At 51.6% G+C, this 20,712-nt stretch overlaps 6 protein-coding genes across 6 annotated transcripts; 2 read left to right on the top strand and 4 right to left on the bottom strand.

Annotated features, from left to right (window-relative positions):
- Window positions 1-836: 836 nt before the first annotated feature.
- BROUX77_001283 (uncharacterized protein) lies at window positions 837-1,634 on the bottom strand (the record flags this gene model as incomplete). The annotated part of the gene is made up of 4 exons (XM_073745695.1): window positions 837-871; window positions 940-1,035; window positions 1,190-1,391; window positions 1,632-1,634. The coding sequence occupies 4 exons, from the start codon at window positions 1,632-1,634 to the stop codon at window positions 837-839; spliced, it is 336 nt and encodes a 111-aa protein (XP_073609518.1).
- Window positions 1,635-3,615: 1,981 nt separating this feature from the next.
- Window positions 3,616-4,921, bottom strand: BROUX77_001282 (uncharacterized protein; the record flags this gene model as incomplete). Its single annotated transcript, XM_073745694.1, has 3 exons — window positions 3,616-3,927; window positions 3,986-4,135; window positions 4,196-4,921. The coding sequence occupies 3 exons, from the start codon at window positions 4,919-4,921 to the stop codon at window positions 3,616-3,618; spliced, it is 1,188 nt and encodes a 395-aa protein (XP_073609517.1).
- A 6,071-nt stretch (window positions 4,922-10,992) lies between these two features.
- On the top strand, window positions 10,993-13,704 carry BROUX77_001281 (uncharacterized protein; the record flags this gene model as incomplete). Its single annotated transcript, XM_073745693.1, has 4 exons — window positions 10,993-11,622; window positions 11,685-12,737; window positions 12,812-13,265; window positions 13,370-13,704. 4 exons carry the CDS (start codon window positions 10,993-10,995, stop codon window positions 13,702-13,704), a joined length of 2,472 nt encoding a protein of 823 aa, XP_073609516.1.
- A 248-nt stretch (window positions 13,705-13,952) lies between these two features.
- Window positions 13,953-15,366, bottom strand: BROUX77_001280 (uncharacterized protein; the record flags this gene model as incomplete). The annotated part of the gene is made up of 3 exons (XM_073745692.1): window positions 13,953-13,969; window positions 14,043-14,921; window positions 14,997-15,366. 3 exons carry the CDS (start codon window positions 15,364-15,366, stop codon window positions 13,953-13,955), a joined length of 1,266 nt encoding a protein of 421 aa, XP_073609515.1.
- Window positions 15,367-15,732: 366 nt separating this feature from the next.
- Window positions 15,733-17,024, top strand: BROUX77_001279 (uncharacterized protein; the record flags this gene model as incomplete). Its single annotated transcript, XM_073745690.1, has 2 exons — window positions 15,733-16,171; window positions 16,237-17,024. The coding sequence occupies 2 exons, from the start codon at window positions 15,733-15,735 to the stop codon at window positions 17,022-17,024; spliced, it is 1,227 nt and encodes a 408-aa protein (XP_073609514.1).
- A 419-nt stretch (window positions 17,025-17,443) lies between these two features.
- On the bottom strand, window positions 17,444-19,690 carry BROUX77_001278 (uncharacterized protein; the record flags this gene model as incomplete). Its single annotated transcript, XM_073745689.1, has 5 exons — window positions 17,444-17,889; window positions 17,949-18,146; window positions 18,203-19,348; window positions 19,420-19,516; window positions 19,580-19,690. The coding sequence occupies 5 exons, from the start codon at window positions 19,688-19,690 to the stop codon at window positions 17,444-17,446; spliced, it is 1,998 nt and encodes a 665-aa protein (XP_073609513.1).
- Between the last annotated feature and the right edge of the window lie 1,022 nt (window positions 19,691-20,712).

Here is a 20,712-nt window from a genome sequence, read left to right as displayed (position 1 = left end):
TCAAGAACATTTGTTTGTTCGATGGATGGTGTCAAACTAAAAAAGCCTACGACTATCCGCAGCGGCTGTCTTACGAGGGGTGCAATCCGCGGTTCCTAACCGCGTATTAACTACTCGATTCTTGATACTCGTATTCCCGTAAACGCGTGTTAAAGTTAGCTACTTGACTGTAAACGTAAACCCCAGATCCATCCGTCTCACACTTTCCCCCAAATACGTATCTACATGCATACCTTCTTGCCCATAGACGTACGCAGACACAGTTAACACGCTTTCACAAGCCATGTGATACATCCTGTCAAATAAGAGGGAACAACCCCGCGATTCACAACTAGAAACAATAAACCATGATGCGCCTGGGGCCTTGTCGCCCCAACCCAGAACAGCAAACAAGACAAGCAAAAAATGAGCCGCGCAAGAAGCAATGAGGTAGCTAAAAAACAACAAGGCGGAAAGGGGGGGAGGCGTGGAGAATAGTAAAGGGGAAAAAGAAAATGGAACAAGAGGGATCCGAGGCTGGCTAGCAGTCGTCGCCGGGTACCACTCCAAGTGAGCTGAGCCACAGAAAAGCGTCCGCGTAACAGCGACCACAAAACGCAACATATGGAAACCCGGGGTTTGGGCGAATCTCCGACATCTGTCGTGCTTTGAGCTGCTGTGCCAAACCCGGAAGCAGAGTGCTTTCTTCAAGCCGGTTTCAAACAAATTCTTAGAGCTGTTGGTGGTGTCAAGCTATGACATCCGTGAGGTGACGTGAGAGGTTACAATACGGACGTGGCCATGAAGCTGCATGTTTGTAGTTGTGTCGTTTACCCCCCACACTACTAGCCATGAATTTAGCTAGAGAACTTGCGGGTAAGCTTGGCAATGACTACAAGGTAACAGACGTCAGTATATTTTCGGCAGTTAGGACTGTTCGAGTAAGAATGTTCAACGTACTGTGCAGGGCAACAACACTGAAGATAAAGACCAAAGACAGGACCAGAACGACAACAGGGTCGACCTTAAGACCAGGAGACTCATCGGTGTACAACTCTATGGAAAGGGTTAGTATCAATTTGCATACGCTAGGTTTACTAGGACCCTAGAATTCTGCACACCCAAAGCCTCTATAAAGCTCCAGCCGTATAGTCATCGCAAGTACGGTAAACCTGACAAAGCCATATCCATGGAAGGGGCCCAAACATACTAAGCATGGTGCTGCTGCTACCACCAGCGCCGGCAGCGCGAGTGCTCGTGGGGCGCGTATTCGCAATCTTCTCCTTCTGTTCGGCAGCAGCACGGCGGCGGATGGCAGTGCGGGCGCCACCGGGGGCAGAAGCGGGAGACGCAGGGCGGGCGATAGCGGCGCCGCTGGAGACGCCAGCGGGGGAAGCGGTACGAGGAGAAGACTAGCAAGTCAAGACAAGACGTGTGAGCAGACTGAGGCATAGTAACAGGAGAGGCTGGCGACAATTGAAAGACGCGCTCTGCTGGGAGACAGGCGCTGCCCTTCTATTGGTGGATAACGCTAGATAGTTTTGCAAAGGGCCTGGGTGATGCGACTGGCACGTGTTGCGAAAACAGCTTCCAGTGACGATATCCAAGGACGACAGGCTGGAGAAGCAGCAGAAGCAGCAAGACATCCTTACCATTGTTACAAGAGCGAGCGGATGGAAATTCGGGAGACGGAAATCGAGATGGGCGAGAGACGGGCTTCAAAGGAGAAGTTGAAATAAAATAACAGAATCGTCGTTGATAGGAAAAGAAAAAAATACCAGGTCGTCAAACAAGGAGAATAACAGAACCCCGAACTTGACAGCAAGTTCGCCACTGACATAGCACGCTGGAAACAGTAAAGGCCACGGTCACTCTTCTTCGTGATTGGGCCACCCAATTTGTCAACTCTTTAGTGGGGCAGGATTGGCGCACGTGTCGATAAAGCTGATAAGCTGCAACGGGCAAGGGTTAGGTCGAATTGAGGTCTTGTAGGACGTAGACAGACGAAGCGATACAGAAATACGCAGGACATGACATGGAGAAATGAACAATAGGCGGCTCATGTGTGGGTCATCTAATGCTCATGTTTTATATACAAACGTATCAACCGATACATGCTTGTGCCTCGATTCTAGGATACAACTTCTTCATGGGACTCTACACCAGTATGCCAAAAAGAAAATCCATGTTACACTCAATATACCCGTCGCCATCATAGTGTTCCACAGGTTCTCGTATGAAGGACTCCTTACGATCGGATGAATGCAGTTTGCCAACACCAAGGCCGGGTGTCGGCTGTGCAACCAATATCGCCAAGCTTTCCCATCAATGCGGCCAAGCACATGGAAGCATAGCAGAGCAAGATGTACGCGCAGGCCACCAGCTTCGCCGCTTCGTTGAATACGTGCGTATGTGTTCTTGCTGTTATATGAATGCGAGATAAGAAAGAAAAAAAAGCATCATGATTGTGGTGCAAGTAATGGTATTACAGAGTACGTGAATACAAGAAGGAGAGGTAACAAGCACCACGAAAGCGATATGACGCTTTGTGTTGGTGGACGTGCGATGAACCACGCTCCGTTCTCCTACGGGGGACATTTCACTTCTCTGGAAGGCATCGCAAATGACTGTATAACACAATGGTGTCACAGGGATATAGAGATAAAATTCAATTACATGTTTATTTTTAAGGATGAAATCTGGGTCTGGGGAATCAATAGTAGTGGCATCAATGCCTTCTTTTGACAGACATTGAACAAGACAAAATGAACTGGGCGACAAGGACAGGAGCAAGAAGAGATACGATCGGACAGGACACGACAAATCAGAACCTTTGACATCAAAGTGGTGAGAGAACAAGCGAACAAAACGATAGAGGGAATATAAAAAGCAGAGATAGAGCTAGTAGAACGGCCTAGGTGAGATCTCTGATCATGTGCCAAAAAAACCAATCAACAAGCCAATAGGGAAATAACGCAACGGAGTATGCCCAATCTCCCCGACATAGCGCTTTGAAAGTCTGCACTAGTTGCATGTATTTTGACGGCGAGTGCATGGGGGGGGGGGCCACCGAGTCAGGTTCTCGGGCCACAATCTGAGCAAGATGCTTTCAAAGAAGGTCCCGCTCGACTTCCACATGCGTTTTGTAGGAAACATGGCGTCTTGAGAAACATCTCAAGTTTGTAAAGAGATAGTGGGACTCGTGTTACCCAGTGGTGGAAATGTAACCGCGATGGGAGTAGGGTATCGTGTGGATGAACTCCAGTTAGGTTTTTTATGCTTCCTCGGTATTATGAAATGATACGAACGAGGGAGACAGAACAAGCGCATCATGGACTATGTCAGGTCCCAGATATATAAAAGATTAGACTGAAGTGCATACACAGGCTGTATGTCGAAGATAATACTCAAACCCAAACGCCTTCCGCTATGACAGGATACAAGCCATATGAGAAATGAAGATATAAGAGTAATAGGACTGTATCCACAAGGTGCCCGATCAATGAATGGGGAATAGCCTTGTGGTCAAGCATGTTGCAAACATGGTACAAACAAGGATAACTTGGATAGCAGAGAAGACTCGAACGATGGCGATGATTACAAAAGGAACAGACAAAGGGGGAATCATTGGATATTTCAAAGAGTGACATCGAGGACCAGGCTAACATCACGGACGGATGGGCTAGCAAGGTCTTCAAGAACGGGAATCAGATCAAGCAGCTCGTTGTCATGGGCGTCGGAAAACCAACTGCTAATCGGAACAGCGTGTTGTGGGTGAAAGATGTAAGAGGTAGGTGAGTTGTCGATAATTATCGTGTCATGCAGCGGACGACCAATCTGAGACAAGTCTTTGACGTAGTTGCCCTGATGATTGTAGCAACTCTCTCGAAATAGGCGGTGGTGAACAACGTTATGAATATCGAGCTGGTCGAGTAGCGGGTCGCCATACTAGAGTATTTGTTAGATGAATGCGTTAGACAAAGGCGAGGAATCATTTTGAACTCACTTTAGAGACCGAGGCCGTGAAGACGACTACTTCGTAAAGCTCACCCATGCGTTTCATGAACTCATCCACGCCAGGCCGCTTGATCACATAGACATTGTGGTAGCTCCCTTCAATCTCGACAGGGATAGTAAAATCGGCTTGGTTGAGTATCTAGTTTCGATTTGTTAGTTGATTAAGATCGGGAGATACGAATGACTAGTTTAAGCTTACCTTGAACGAGCTGTGCACAAGCGTCTCATCGAGATCAAGAACAAGGCACTTACGGCCCTTGTGGGCGGGGGCAATTTCCGGTAGGAGAGATCGTGGAGCATCCTCAGGCACACTACTATCGACGCTTTGGAACGGGATAGGAGCAGGAGGCGGCGGCGGAGCTTCAGGCAGCACATCGGTGCCGTTTTGCAGGCTTTCTTCATTGCCATTCCGCATCAGGTCATTGGAGGAAATCAATTCCTCAGATTCATCATCATCTTTGGTCGCATCAGCTTGAGGAACGTAAGGCTCAGGCTTGTCGTTATCAAGCGCGGGTAGTACACCCGCTGAGGGAACTATGGACGACTGTTTTGACTCCCGTTTCGTAGCAGTAGTGTTAGACTGCTCTGATTGTGACAGTCCAGAAACACGCTTCTCCTTAGTGACGGCGGAATCAACGGCGGGAACACTTGACGACACCTTCTCGCTCAAAACAGGGGGGCTCGTAGCAATTGTATTGGTGGTGGTAGTAGATGTCGGACCCGTGGGAATGGGCTGATCGAGAGGGGTTTGCGTACGAGAACGCGCCGACTTGGCAGACTTGGCGGTAGTCGGGCGAACCGGCAATTTGTCTAGCTTGTGGACATTTTCAGGTTCTTCCTGATTTGTGTTGATCTCGGGGGCAGAGCAGCAGCCTAGAAGGGCAAAAATACCGCCCTTCTTTTTGCGCTGTGGAGTTCCAGACATGGTCGCAAGGAAAATTTCGCGTTCGTTGATGGTAGGCTCGGGGTTCCGGCGCAAGTCAAAGATGCTGCGGCGAGTGCGGATTCTGGCGGAAGATGGGCGGCCGTTATTATTACCGACGTTGGTTGAGTCGGAGTTGGTTGCGGCGGCACTCGCACCAGATGAGACTGCCGAAGCAGTGAAAGACTCGGCTGGTCGCAGAGACTCCGTAATTGTGGCGATGCTCAGGAGATGGAGCTCCTGAGGTCAATTGCTCGCAGAGCTCAAAGATGACAAGCTATACGCGAAAGTCGATTGTGTTTTCGAGAAGTCTGATAAGACCCGTCGAGGAGGGCGGATGTAGAAATCGTCGGGAGATTTAAAACAGAAGAATAATAAATAAGGGAGAAAAAAAAAGTACAGAGAAAGATATGCTGGGGTGTCTATGTCTACAAGATAATTCGCAGATGGTCAGTAACAAGATGATGACAGGCGATATGCGATGTCTAATCGCATTTTTCGTCAGGCAATCAATATGGGAAAATGGATGATTGAGGCTTTGTACGCGTCGTCGGCAGTGTCTATGGGGCGCAACAAAAGAGGCAATCGGAGATAGGAGCAGTTGTTGTTCGCCACGCCGTCGTCTCGATCTTCAGGTGCAAGGGCGCGATGGCAAGCTGGTAGTAGCAGGCTGGGCGCTGAGACGGCGATCAGGAGCTGACGCAAAGACACGAATAAGAATAAAAGCACACAAGCTACAAGCTGCGGCCCATCGCGCTCAAGACAGGACGAAGATGCGAGAATTTTCAGACACACGAGTAGCAGGCGGATCTGATTTCGAATCTGGCTTGTGCCTCAGATGGCGGGTGTTTGGGTTGATGGATGGGATGACAATGCTCGGCGGACGATGGACGACGGGCGATGGTTGCGAACAAAAGCTGATGCGGTGCGATGTAAGGGCGAGTACAAGCAGACGAACTTACCACAGTGACAGGACAGAACAGGATGAACAAAGAGATATGGACAGTCGGGCAGTGAGTGTCCCAAACGACGCGATAGGCGGTGGGCAAGGCAAAGCAGCTGAGGGAGACACAGACAACGGCCAAAAATGAAAGGAAAAAAGAAAATAGAAAGTAAATAGCAGGGGAAAAAACCACGGCGCTCCGTTCCAGATCAGAGGGAAAGCAAGCAGCAAAGCAAGAACAAGAACAAACAAGAGCCAGCAGAGCAAAGCGAACGAGAGAATAAAAAAGTGGCCAACCCAGGGAAGGGAATAGTCGCCAGCCCCTTAACGCCTGAACGTGCAGGGCAAGACCAGGCCTTAACCGCAAATGACAAACCAAATTGGCAAAAGAAAAAACACAGGGTCGGGGCTTCGGATAGCGTGTAATTTCCCAGCCCACTTTGCGTGTGAAGCCCAGGCGCAAGCAACAGAAGAACAGAGCAGCATGCGACGGGTTCAAGGACAGCGCGAAAAACTCTGACAGGTGCGGGAAGAGATTCGAGATGGTGCGCTGTAAATCTTTTGTGCTGAGGTGTTAACTAGGTGGAGGACGGCGTGGGCGTGGTTGCGCGAGTCAATGGCAACTTGGTGCTGGCACAGGTAAAAGTAGGAGATACAAAGAAAAGGTGGACGGAGCTGAGCTTGGTATGGATTAGGGCTGGGATGGAAAAGAAAGAGAGAGGGAAAAAAAACATTACGGGACAGGGGGGAGGTCGTGTCAGAGACAAACCCACCCACATCCACATCCACATCCACAATTGACGACGGCAACTGCAGCTGCTTGAAGTCGATCGCAGGCAAGCTCGCAGCAACCGTTCTTTGTGATCCGTCTCCTGCAGCTTCTGGCGGGCGAGGAAAGAGCCTATGTGCATACTTTCAGTGCGTTAACTGCTTGGATAACTATAGATAGCTACAGGCACTTGCCAGAAGAACGGGAGCTCAAGCAAGGGACCAGCCAGAGGAGAACAAAGGACAAGCATCCACAAGGAGTTCATTTCACCAACTTGCCACTAATAACAACTGGAGTTACGGGTACAAATAAGTACTGTGCATACATGCGTTGGGTTGGGCTGGGCTGGCCAGCTAGCCTAGCTGGTGTGTTGGCTTGAAACCCAGTAAGGAGCAAAATGGAGAGGGGGCCAAGCTCCGTACCACGATAGCGGGCTTCCTGCTTTTTTTCCTTGCTCTTTCCTTTGTCGCTGGTTTAGCTACAAGTGTCAAACGTGATCTAGTTATTTTGCCAATCATTTTTAGTAGCCGCCTAGCTTGTTCCTGTTCTTTCCTCAACGGGTTCAAAATCCCGCAGTAACTACATCAATTTGTCCTGAATGAGCCTTTCCCCTGGCCCAAGTTAGTGCATAATTGTTAGCGCTACTTATACCTGTACAATTAATTGTACAAGGCCAAACTATCCAACTTTCTTGCAACAGCAACATCTCGGCTTCAGTAGGACAAACAGTGGAAGGACCCAGTACTGAGACAAAAAAAAAACTACAATCTACTTTTTCTGAGTGTGAAGATGCGTAAAAGAATCATGCACCGAGGGTGGAAAATACCCCCTCCCCCCTTCCCCTCCATCCCCCAACTGACCCTGAACACGGTGACCACACCGTCAGGTCAGATACAGGAGAATAAGCACGGGAAACCCGTTGCCCATCAGTCACACATGGAGACAGGCAAGCCGCCAAGTCAAAACATATCCGAGCGAAATCAAAGCCAATCCCCCGCGACATGGTGAAAATCACGCTCCAACACGGCGTATGAAGCGAAATTGGGGCTGCCATCACAGTGCACATCTGCACTTTGGGCTTTCGTTCAGCGCCTGCTTCAGGGCCTTCGGATCTTTGGCAGGCGGTCTTTGCACCAGTAATACTCCCATGCAAGCATTAACTCCTGCACTAAAGAAAGAATCAAGGCCGCACAGCCAGTGGGCCCAGCCAATTATTGGCTGTGAGTTGGGCGCTTGCAGCAGCTGAATTTGACAAGTTGGCAGCAAGCATCAAAGAGCACGCATCGCATACAAGCAAGCAGCTAATAACCATGATGCACACACAATATTTGTGGCACATATTAGACAGCAGACAGACCAAGCACAGCAGCATCTTCACGGCATCATTGGCCTGTCCCTGGCCTAAGTGAAGCCAACATTCACACACATATACACACATAATCGTACATGTGTATTGTGTGTGGACTTATATATTACCGTATTTCATCAAACGCCATCATTGCGCAGTTGCATTAGTTTGTCCTATGATCGCCACAGTTCTCTTCTCAAAAAGGCAATAATTCCATGTTCCATCTTGCAACAGCCCGTTGACGTTATTCCTTTTGTTTTTGTTATTGTTTGGCCCCCGTCCATTGCTCTTGCTTCTGCTAACTATTTCAAACTACTTCTATTGATAGTTCGTCCACTATCCTCACTTGGACGGTACAAGATGCACAACACCAGATCTAGGCCGGCCTTCATGTGCCCCAGATCTGGCCAATAGCTCACTGACCCCAAATGCCGCATTGACTTGCACTTGTACAGACGTATTAACATTGCTGCGCTATAGCCAGGCCGGATTTTTTTTCGTCTGGTTCAGTTCGTCCGAGCATCCTTCGACTCGCCAGACACAATCAACTCAGCCGGTGTACCGAGCCGATGGTGCATTGTCTTAGATAACCCTAGTGTCTGACTATAACCCTTTCCAACGGAGCTAAACTTCACAGACTTCTAACTTTAACTCTCCTCCCACACAGACCGCGTGATAAGTGTGTCCGCTTAACGAGATGAACCCCAGGGTCATAGATATCCAGCTAATTGTCTGTTCTAGAGGCACAAACCGTGCAAGTCAGTTCGCTACGCTTCACGCTACTTGTGCGTGCTAAAAAAGCGGTTTCTGTCTGTCTACAAATCATGCCACTTTGCACCAATCGCATGTGAAACGGAGAGCGGCTCACCTTGTAAGGACGAGCTACCTGTATAATAGACCAGGGTTTGTACATACATATATGTATGTTTGCACTCATACTACAAGCTCTGCATGTTCACTTGAACACCCCTGTTCTCATTTCCCCAACTCGATTTCCGAGTGCTCTGGTGGACATCACTAGATGATGTAGTAACCAACTAGCTAGCTCTAACTAGTTATAATCTTGTGTACTTGTAAGTATGTATGACTGACTGACTGCCTCATGCATGTAAGCAGGGTGATCTACACATGTGTCAATGCCCGTACATATATATCACATACAGTGTGCTCACGAGTTTCGCCTTGCCTTGGTCTGCGGAGACTGTGTGATTTACCTAGTGCCTTTGATTGTTCCCAGTGCCGTTTATTTGATGCGTCTCGAGTCTCATCATTATGCCTTCCTACAAGTGCCATGTTATGCATATTTGGTTAGTTAATTACTGGAACGAAGCCTGAAGAATTTGAGGATGTGCTGATCTCAGCCAGTATCATACAGGAACCCGAGTACTAGTAACTAGTTAACTATCAACAGCTACCCAACTTGTTTGCGTGCATATTGCTCGCCCTCTGCCGACCGAGCAGGGCGAATCATAGCATGGCAAGGTAGCATCAGATTCGACATCCTACATGCACCTGGAAGTGTATAGTATAGCACGGCCACACATTACGGGCACGAGTCTCGCCTTTAGACTTTGACTTGGCAATATACAAACATCGAGTAAAATGACGGCTATTTTTCTACTCTGATTGGTTCCGTTGCCGCCCTCGAGAGAAAAAAGACCTTTGTTATTGGATGCTCACGTCCATTGGCTACATGTATACAGCGGAATAACCAGCTAACCAACAGATCACGACAAACACTGAGGTTACAGTGTCCCGTCCTTTGCTGTGATTCCAGGGCCTAGGCGTTGATGGTGAAATATTGCTTGTAACTAAACGCATTGTATAGTTAGCCATCGTTGGTCCTGGCCTCTTGGGCTCGCATGACTGGTTGTGCGGGTTGGGCGGCATATATTTGAGTGATGCCAATTTAGAACGGATGGCACGGGGAGGCGTCAGATAGAAATACCTACTGCATGTAGTACTTATCCTTGAGAAATGAGTCTGGAGTTTTTTATTCATGACGATAATGAGGCTCATGTCATAGAGTTACAACTTGAACTTGTTGCTTCGTGTAGTCTATTTCAGAGCCGGGAAATGGCAAATAAATAGTTATGTATGCATGGATAATGTGCTCCATGGTCTTGATATTTCTGTCACGACACGCCGAATAGCCTTTATTTGGGTTGTCTCTGGCCACAGCAATGAGAATAAATGAAGGTCGAGTATGGCCCAAGTACAATCTAGGTGTGCTGTTGTTGCAGCGCCACATAACACTTGAAGGTGTGGCGCTGTGCGATTGGTAACACCTGGATTCCAGCCACAGCAAGCTATGGAGCTCTTTGCCTCAGACGGGCGAGGAAGGTTTCAATCCTTAGGCTCTTGCCCTTTTTCATTCTCCCTATCAAGCTCGGAAGTTTATCGATTGTCGCAAGCAGAGAAGGAACAGAATGCAAGAACAGGAAGAGAGCAAAGACGCAACAGCCAATCACAGTCAACCCCAGCCGCCAGAGAGCCTCGGCCGTAGCTGCCGTCCAGAGACGGGACGATGGTCACATGTCCAGGAATCCCCCACTGAATAGGAAGGTGAGAGTTGGGGTAAGCCAAGCAGGTGCCGAAAGAGAGGCACAAGGAGCCAAAAAAGCATGTGATGTGGGCTGAAGCAGGCAATGACGATTTATGGTTTTGGGTAGTTGCCGTGGCCATGACGACATGCGACATTTGTGATTGACTTGGGGCTTTTATTTTCTGAATTCCAAAGACAGAAATTGACTCTAATTCTTTCTCTCTTTATTTTCTGCGCATGCTTAGGGCGATTGATTCTATCTTCATCAGGTTCAGCTTCGTTTTACCCGTGATTCTCGATTTGCCCATTCATTGTTTGTCTCTCTGTTTGTAGCTTCTCTACCCGGACACTCGCTGCATCTCCGGCCCGGAATCTTGACGGTCTTTTATCTCTACCAACGACACCTCATATTTTCCGATCAAACCACCGAGCCCTCTGTTCTCAGAGACGCCTGATTGCGACCCTCTCGATGGCCGCGCAATCAACATTGCGCCACTCGGCCGCCGAGAAGGCTGTGCTCGCTTTCATCGACAAGTACTCGACTTTGTTCAAGACCCGCCTTCGGCGCACCTCCCGGACTACGCGGCTTGTTGGCGCTCTTTCGCTTCTCTTTACGATTATTTTCGGCGGAACTGCATGTCGGCGCTCGTGGAAGAAGCGACGCCTTGAGCGCGAGCAGGGAAAGAAACTGGTGCGCACCAATTCATGGGTCTTCAACGACGATGGCTCGCGAACAATATACGTTCCATACAAGGATGACACGTCAAAAGTAGTCATCCATACTACCAACAATCTCACTTTCGAGGCACATAGAAGGCTGTTCTTGAATCCACCGCGTGTATCGGGTCTGAGAGAAGGCGCCGTCCCTGGAGAACAGACAAAGGCTGGCTTGAACCTGGCATTTTTGCATCAATTTCTTAGCCTGATGAGCATCATGATTCCTAGATGGAACAGTAAAGAAGCCGGTATTCTACTGAGTCACTCAGCCTTCTTGATGCTTCGAACCTACATGTCGCTGGTAGTCGCTCGATTGGACGGCGAGATAGTGCGCGACTTGGTGACTGGAAACGGAAAGCTATTCCTGTGGGGAATTGTCAAGGTATGTGACCAACACATAATTCACACGCAATGTAGAAACTAACAAATGCACGCCTTGCGCAGTGGTGTGGCATTGGAAGTGTTGCATCATATACGAATGCAACTATCAAATATCTCGAATCCAAGGTATCGATTGCCTTCCGAACACGACTAACGCGGTACATACACGACCTGTACCTCAACGACAATCTCAACTACTACAAACTATCAAATTTAGACGGTGGCGTCGGCCATGGCGCCGACCAATTTATTACACAGGATCTCACGCAATTCTGTTCAGCAGCGGCAGGTCTTTACTCATCACTGGGCAAGCCATTTGTTGACCTTTGTGTCTTCAACTACCAACTATACCAATCACTAGGTCCGGTGGCATTTGTTGGACTGATGAGCAACTATCTGTTCACTGCCAACATTCTTCGCCGCCTCTCACCACCGTTTGGAAAGTTAAAGGCCGTCGAGGGTCGGAAGGAGGGAGAGTTTCGGAGTCTGCACGCTCGACTTATCGCGAATGCCGAGGAGATTGCTTTTTACGGCGGCTCGGAGATGGAAAAGGTTTTCCTAAACCGAGAGTTCAAGTCGCTCAAGCAATTTATGGAGGGCATCTACATGCTAAAGATCCGATACAACATTCTGGAAGACTTCATCCTCAAGTACAGTTGGAGCGCTTACGGATACCTGCTGTCTGCGCTGCCCGTCTTCTTCCCAGCCTGGGGTGGACTTGGCGGTGCGGCGGAGATGAACGACAGTGTCAAGGGCGGTCGTGAGCGGAGCAGAATGCAGGGCTTCATCACTAACAAGAGACTGATGCTGTCGTTGGCCGATGCTGGAGGTCGCATGATGTACTCTATCAAGGATCTTTCAGAGTTAGCAGGATACACCAGTCGCGTGTACACCTTGATTTCTACCATGCATCGTGTCCATGCTGATTCGTATCAAGTCAAAGATGGTCCTATAGAGCTTTACTCCCTCGCTGATGTACAGGGCACAACGCAAAAGGGCTTTGACGGCGTGCGTTTTGAGAATGTGCCGATCGTGGCGCCTGGGCTGTGGCCCCAGGGCGGCGAGCAGCTCCTCGATGACTTGTCTATGATTGTCAGACCTGGTGAGCATTTATTAGTAAGTATTATAAAAGCAGGCTACACGAGCAAGACACAAGAACCAATTCTCTGACAGAACCGTGTTTCTTTTAGATTTCTGGACCCAATGGCGTTGGCAAGAGCGCCATCTCCCGCGTGTTGGCCGGCCTATGGCCTGTATACCGTGGTCTTGTGAGCCGACCAAAGACCACGGGCGAGGACGGCATCATGTTCCTCCCTCAGCGGCCATATCTGAGCATCGGTACGCTGCGGGACCAGGTTATATACCCCGATGGCGAAGTTGACATGCGCAACAAGCGCAAGTCTGAAGACAATCTGAAGGAGATTCTAGATGCGGCTCGACTTGGCTACTTGCCCGACCGCGAGGGCGGCTGGGACACGCGCAAGGAGTGGAAGGATGTGTTGAGCGGCGGCGAGAAGCAGAGAATGGGATTTGCGCGTGTGCTTTACCACGAGCCCAAGTTTGCCGTCATTGACGAGGGTACCAGCGCTGTTTCAAGTGATGTCGAGGGCTTGTTGTATGAGACATGCAAGGAGCGCGGAATCAGTAAGTCGTCCCCCTTTTTTTTTTTTTTTTTGTTTTGGTGACAACTAGTCGTTGTCTTTGTGTTTGCCCGGCTCGTTTATTAACATTCACTGCCCCAATACCAGCTCTCATTACGATTTCTACGCGGGCTTCGCTCAAGAAGTACCACACCTTCAACTTGATTCTTGGCGGCGGAGACCAAGGCGATGAGTGGGTGTTTGACCGTATTGGCACGGAGCGAGAAAAGATGCAGGTTGAAAAGGAGGTGCAGCAGTTGCGCCAGCAGCTGAGCCAGGTCGAAGAGTGGAAGAGACGGCGGGCGCAGGTTGAGACTGAGCTCGCCGACGTGTGGACGGACCGAGGCGAGTTTCTGGACGCGCCCGAATACTTGCAGCGGGAGGCGGTGATGGCGGCTCAGGCAGAAGATGTGGAGTCTGTTTCCGAGGATATTTCAGCTTAGGGGTAGTAGAGACGATAAGCCTCCAGAGCGAGGTCATCTAGACCATCAACAGAATCAATACACAATAAACTATGATGTAGTTTGAGATTCTCTTTTTGGGCGGGCCTAAATGTGTTCAAGATGGCCGAAAAAAGTCCCACGTTTCTCATTTTTGAGTATTCTATGTCCTAGAAATATGACACAAAAGAAAAAAAAGCAAATAATAAAAAACACTCCCGTGAACGCCGTAGAAGCAGCCGTAAGCCGGCTTAAAGTCGAATGTAGGCTAGGCGAAGGACAAAGACAAGATGTTAGCCGGCCATCACCACCTACGCCAGACGAAAGAAAGAGGAACTTACTAGCATCGATCTGCTTGACCTGAGGCAGTGCCAAATGCACCTTGTTGCGGTACAGCGCCGGCGCCTTGAGCTGCAAGCCGTTGCCCTCAAAGTAGACGGTATTCAGGTTCTCCTTGTCGCGCAGCTCGCGATCCAGCTCGGCAAAGTCCATGACATGGCAGTACGAGGCCCACAGCTCCTCGAGGTCCTTGAGCGGCCCAAGCCCGCGCAGCGAGCGAACGGGGTTATGCGAGATATCAAGCGTCTTGAGGCGCGTGTTCTCGAGCAGGCCCTCGAGCGACTCGACGGCGTTGTGCGAGAGGTAGACCTCCTCGAGCTGGGGGGCGTCGCGCAGCGGGGCCAGGTCGCGGATGCGGTTGCTCTGGATGCTGAGCAGGCGCAGGCGCGGCAGGCCGGCGAGCCCGGCGAGCGAGGTGATTTTGTTCTTGGCGAGCCAGAGCTCCTCGAGGTTCTGCAGCGCGTCGAGGTTCTGGATCTCGCGGATGCGGTTGGACCCGAGCTCGAGCGAGCGCAGGTTGACGAGCGCGTCAAGGTTCTCAATGGTCGAGATGCGGTTGGCGACAAAGAACAGCTCGGTCAGCTGCGTCAGCGTCGACAGGTTCTTGATGTGCTTGATCTTGTTGAAGCTCAGGTCTAGCGATGTCAGCCCCGTCAGGTGCTCGAGGTTGCGCACGTGGCTGATCAGGTTGTCGTAAAAGTCGAGCTCGCGCAGGCTGTCGCTGAGTCCCTCGAGACCGTCGATTCGCGTGATCTGGTTCTGTCGGAAGCACAGGCGGACGACCTTTTGGAAGCGCTCCAGGCGCAGGCTGGCGAGGGAGGTGACGCGTGACTGCGTGAGAACGATGTCTTCTGTGTCCGGGTCTTCGTCATCAAGTAAATCTGTGAGGCCAAGTCAGCAGTCTGTAGCTAGCTAACTAGCAAGAGCAAGCAGAGGCAGGGGAACACCCAACGCACTCTCATCAGCAGCAATCTCCTCGCCCTGCAACACATTCTCGTCGTCGCTGTACTCCGGGTCCGAAATGGCCTCTGGGTTCTGCAGCGTCGCGTGCACGCCGCTGGCCGCCGGCATGCGCAGCTTGCCGTCCCAGCCCTTGCTGTCGCGCAGTTCGCCGGCGGTCGACGAAGACTCGCCGCCGGTGGGTAGCGCGCGGTGGTGGTCTTGTGGCGACGGTTCGCGTAGCGCGATGTGCTTGGTGGGCGGAGAGGGCGACGGCGGGGCGGCGTTGTCGGCGGTGGGTTCGGTGGCTTTGCTGGGCGCGGGTGTGGATGTCGGCGGGGCAGCGGGAGCGGAGGCCGGAGCGGAGGCAGCGTCGGGGTCAGCCATGGCGAAGAAGTATTCCAAAAGAGGGGGAATGTGGTATGGCGATAGATATAGACCAGGTTAATTGAAATTTGGATTTTTATTCTAGTCGGGCTTTGTAGCTGTGCACTTTTTCTTTGCCCTTCTTTGCTGCGTCTTGACTGACGTTGTTTTTGTTGTTGATCATCCGATTCCTGATGCTTTTCGGCTTAAGTGGGGTTCAGTTAATAATGCAGCAGGCTGCAGGGATTCACTTTCACACTGTGAGCTTGTGACACCGCGATAACGATAACTAGCCGGTGTAACTTGAAGCCCGTGCCGCCGGTTGTTATTTCCTGCCGTGATTGGTCTGGCTGCACCGACCCAGCGACACCGCTACAGACTGCCGGAATGCCAGCCACCCATGCGGTCTCACGGGCCTTCCTCTCCGCTCTTCGGGCCCATCGTCCCCGCCGGCCGCCGCCTGCCCCGACGCTGACGCCCGCCTACCGGCACCGACGGCTGATCTCGGCGCAGGCCATTATTCTGCCGCCGCTTCTCTTCGCCGGGCTCGTCGTATCGCTATGGGTGCAGAAATGCATCGCGCTTGTGCTCTTCCAGAACCGCATCATTTACATGCCGGGCATGCCGCCCAACTCGTCGCTCGAGACCATCGCCGACTACCAGGCGCGGTGTAGGGGTATTCGCTGGCGCGAAGAAAAGATCAGGGCGCGCGACGGGAAGCACCTGTTTCTGTGTGTGGCTCAAGTCGATTCTCAAAGGCCAAGAGCAGTTGCTACCAAACAGCCGCCGCGGAAGCAGGTTCATGTCTATATTCTGTATTTTCAAGGTACGTCTGCCCTCACCGCTTCATGGCCCTTGCAGCCAGTTCTTACTCGTGCCTGCTTTCTACAGGCAACGCCGGGTCTTCTCCGCCCCGTCTTCCTGATCTCTCAGCTATCCTCGCCGCCCTGGAACAGACGAGAGCCGGCGTAGACGTCCGCTTTACCCTGGCTGCACTCAGCTACCGTGGCTACTGGAAGTCCAGCGGTCGCCCACACGAGGCCGGCCTCAACATGGACGCCGAAGCGGCCTACGCCTGGCTGCTCGCGACGCACCACGCGGCGACTCCAAAAGCATTAGATCCTACCTCTTCCACCTCCTCCACCCCGCCGCCGCCTACCATCGTCCTCTGGGGCCACAGCATCGGCGCCGCCATCGCCACAAACCTCGCTTCATCTGCCTCCACGCGTCGTCTACCGCCCGCGCACCAGCCCGCGCTCCTCCTCCTCGAGACGCCGTTTCTCTCAACGCGCGCCATGCTCGCTGCGCTATATCCGCAAAAGTGGCTGCCCTACAAGCACCTGTGGCCGTTTATCTGTAACCCGCTGGATACCTGGGGGAATATTGGCGTGGTTGGGCGTGGCGGAAAAGGCAGAGTGCTGGTGGACGCGGAGATGAAAAAGCAGCAGCCGCGGGTCCCTCCTCGCGTTGCCATCGTCCAGGCGGCAGAGGACGAACTGGTCCCGGCTGCCCACCCGGAGGAGCTCGAGAAGCGGTGCAGAGAACTAGGAATAGAAGTCAGTCGGACATTGGTAGCTCGGGCGTTTCATAACGAGGCTTCAGTCAAGCCGCAGGGAAGATTGGCAATAGTGGCTGCGCTGCGTGGAGTGGCAGAAACGGCTGACAGATCAAAAGAGTAAACAAACTACTGCTATAATTGGATATGCCCCATTGTGTTCAACATACCTTGTCCTACGTTCAAGTTGAGGCTGTTTTGTTACAAGTATTAGTAGGCACATCTACACTTCTACTGGTCAATATTGGAATAGCTGGATCATTGCTTGTTACGAGCTGGCTTAATATCGCACTAAGAACTAAGACGTAGTAAACTCCCTCCAAAAAAATCAAACTATAAAGCCTTCGGTGGAAAGAAAATAAAAGCAAAAAACGTATTGTATACATCAAGTGGAGTGCTGGTGTTGGACAGGGAGCATCGACCCTCCCCTGGACCTCACTTTCGAGAGTTGTTGTGATTTATCTTTCATTTCAGTTCATATCTAGAGAACTGAGGGGTATCGAGAGAATAAAGATCGACCAGCCCAGTAACGATGTTGGCCATTTACAGCTCATCGTGCGAGGGCACTTCATCGTCGGCGTCGGCGCCAGCGGCGCCACCGTACATCTTGGAGGTGATGGGGTAGGCGACGTTGGACAGCTTCTCGCGCTGCTCCTCGAAGTCCTCGGTCTCGGCAGTGGCAGCGTTCTCATCCATCCATTCCAGAGTCTCCTTGATGGCGTCGGTAAGAGTCTCCTTGTCCTCATCATCCAGCTTGCCACCCAGACCCTCCTGGTCGCCGACCTGGTTCTTGAGGTTCCAGGCGTAGTTCTCCAGAGCGTTACGGGCCTCGACCTTCTCCTTGAGGGCCTTGTCCTCCTCGGCGTACTTCTCGGCCTCCTCAACCATACGGTCGATCTCGTCCTGAGTGAGGCGACCCTTGTCGTTGGTGATGGTGATAGACTCGGACTTGCCGGTGCCCTTGTCGTGAGCGGAAACCTTCAGGATACCTGCAGGTTGTTAGTACTCTATCAAGGCAGTGTGGGATTTTGGGCGTTGGGTTGCTTACCGTTGGCATCCAGGTCAAAGGAAACCTCGATCTGAGGAACACCACGAGGAGAGGGAGGAATTCCAGTGAGCTCGAACTTGCCCAGCAGGTTGTTGTCCTTGGTCATGGGGCGCTCGCCCTCGTAGATCTGGATCAGGACGACGGGCTGGTTGTCGGCGGCAGTGGAGAAGATCTGTGACTTGCGAGTGGGGATAGCAGCTGTAGAATGTTAGCGTTTGCATCAATGTTGGGTGTATTGAGACATGTAGACTTACTGTTGCGGCCAATCAGCTTGGTCATGACACCACCGGTGGTCTCGATACCCAGGGTCAGAGGGTTAACGTCCATGAGAACAATATCCTCAGTACCAGCCTCGTTGGAAAGGACACCAGCCTGGACGGCGGCACCGAAGGCAACGGCCTCATCGGGGTTGATACCCTTGGAAGCCTTCTTGCCACCAAAGTACTCCTCAATCAGGGTCACGACTCTGGGGATACGGGTAGAACCACCGACCAGAACAATGTCGTCAATGTCCTCACGGCTAGCCTTGGCATCCTCAATGACCTGAGCAACGGGCTTCAGGGTCTTCTTGAACAGATCCTCGTTCAGGGCCTCGAACTTGGCACGCGACAGACTCATGGAGAAGTCAATGCCGTTGAACAGGGACTCAATGTCGACACGGGCCGACTTTTGCGAAGACAGAGTACGCTTGGCCTTCTCAGCCTCACGCTTGAGCTTACCCATAGCCTTGGGGTCCTTGGTGACATCAACAGAGTGCTTGTCGTTGAAGGACTTGGCGAAGTGGTTGATGACGCGCTGGTCGAAATCCTCACCACCCAGGTGGGTGTCACCAGCGGTAGCACGGACCTCGAAGACACCGCTCTCAATGGACAGAAGAGAAACATCGAAGGTACCACCACCCAGATCGTAGACAATGATCTGGCGCTCGGTAGCATCGGTCTTGTCCAGACCGTAGGCAATCGCGGCGGCGGTGGGCTCGTTGACAACACGCAGGATGTTAAGACCGGCAATAGTACCGGCATCCTTGGTGGCCTGACGCTGGGCGTCGTTGAAGTAGGCAGGGACAGTGACGACAGCGTGGGTGACGGTCTGGCCCAGGTAAGACTCGGCGACCTCCTTCATCTTGCCCAGAATCATGGCAGAGACCTCCTCAGGGGAGAAGGTCTTGGTGGAGCCCTTGTACTCGACTTCGACATAAGGCTTGTTGTCCTTCTTGACGACCTTGAAGGGGAAGTGCTTCATGTCGTACTGGAGGTCCTTGTCATTGAACTTGCGGCCGATCAGACGCTTGATGTCGAAGATGGTGTTGAGGGGGTTAGCGGCGGCCTGGTTCTTGGCGGCGTCACCAACGAGACGCTCCTCTTCGTTGAAGGCGACGTAGGAAGGAGTGATACGGTGACCTGTAGCGGGGGAGGAGAGCTTGTTAGTGACTGGGCGGAGAGGGTTACTGGCGTGGACTTGTTGGACATACCCTGATCGTTGACGAGAATTTCAACCTTGCCCTTCTGCATCACGCCGACACAGCTGTAGGTAGTTCCCAGATCGATACCAATGACAGTTCCAAAGTTCTAAAGCCAGCGACGATTAGCAAATGTTTCAAGGGCGGGCTCGATGAGACAACGTTGACTTACCTCGACATCGTCAGCCCGGGCGGACTGGACGAAGGCCAGAGGTGAGAAGAGTAGGCAAGCCCAGGCCAAAAGGCCGACTGCAATGGCGAGCGTAGATCTTGATCTCGCCATCGCGGATGAGGTGTATGGGGAGTGTGGGTTGTGATGTGATGTGCAGAGATTATCAACAAGACGAAGAGACCAGCTTCCAGATAGTAAACAAAAACAATCGTCTTTCCAGAATAGCGGCGGCCGGAACGCACGAATGAAGCTGGAGAGGATGAACAGAAAAACGAGAACGAATTGAAGAGAGGAAATCAAAGGGGAGAAAGATGAAGAAAAGGACGAAAGACTGAGCGGCTCTTTATTCCAGCAGCATCACTAGCAAAGGCCAGAGTGAAGGTGTCCTGAAGCTAATGGAAAGGCCACATTTCCAGTTGGCTGCGCGGGAGGGGTCAAAAGAGTGGGGTGTGTGTATCTGGGAAGCTGGGTCTAGTACGGCAATGGGACCCCTGTCGGTGTGGCGACTGTGTTTATTTGAAGGGGCTTGCACGGAGTTTGGCAGCCAGCCGCGGGGGTTGGAAACCAGCCACAGTGTGTGTACGGGGGTGTGGTGCACTCCGCAGGGCGTCTGTAGCACTGTGCGCCACATGAGAGTCTGCAGAAGGACAGAAGGACGTCCCTTGCAGCGGGTGAGAGAAGCACAGCACAAGAAGGCAATAACTCGAGCTGGACAACAAGTAACTACTTGCCGTGACTCGCTATTCAAGTAACAGTTACTAAGGCTCCTAATTACGTAGTTACCTCCAAGAAGCAAAGTGTTCTCTTGTCTCCCGGCGCCTGTGCTTTGCCATGCGGACCTCGAACCTTCTATCCAGAACCTTCTATCCGCCAATCCATAATTCATGAGCTCCGCCCGCGCCGTAAACAACCCCGTGGCTGTGGTGGTGGTGCAAGCCCCAAGTATAGAGCATGTTTATTTGCACCACTAGGAATCCGCTCCGGCCAGCATTTATTGTCTTAGTTGTAGCCAGCTGTTCGCTTTGCCCTTGGCCCACGCATCGCCCGTCTCCCGGGCTTTGTCGCGGATGTCACCAAACCCCGTGTGGAACATGATACATGGATACTATCTATAACCATCATCTTGTTTCCAC

The sequence above is a fragment of the Berkeleyomyces rouxiae genome (assembly GCF_048999995.1).
Source record: "Berkeleyomyces rouxiae strain 22BRR77 chromosome Unknown BrBRR77_ptg000001l, whole genome shotgun sequence".
Lineage (NCBI taxonomy): Eukaryota > Fungi > Ascomycota > Sordariomycetes > Microascales > Ceratocystidaceae > Berkeleyomyces > Berkeleyomyces rouxiae.
Note: the sequence above shows the minus strand (reverse complement) of the source record. Positions and strands in the feature narration are given on the sequence as shown.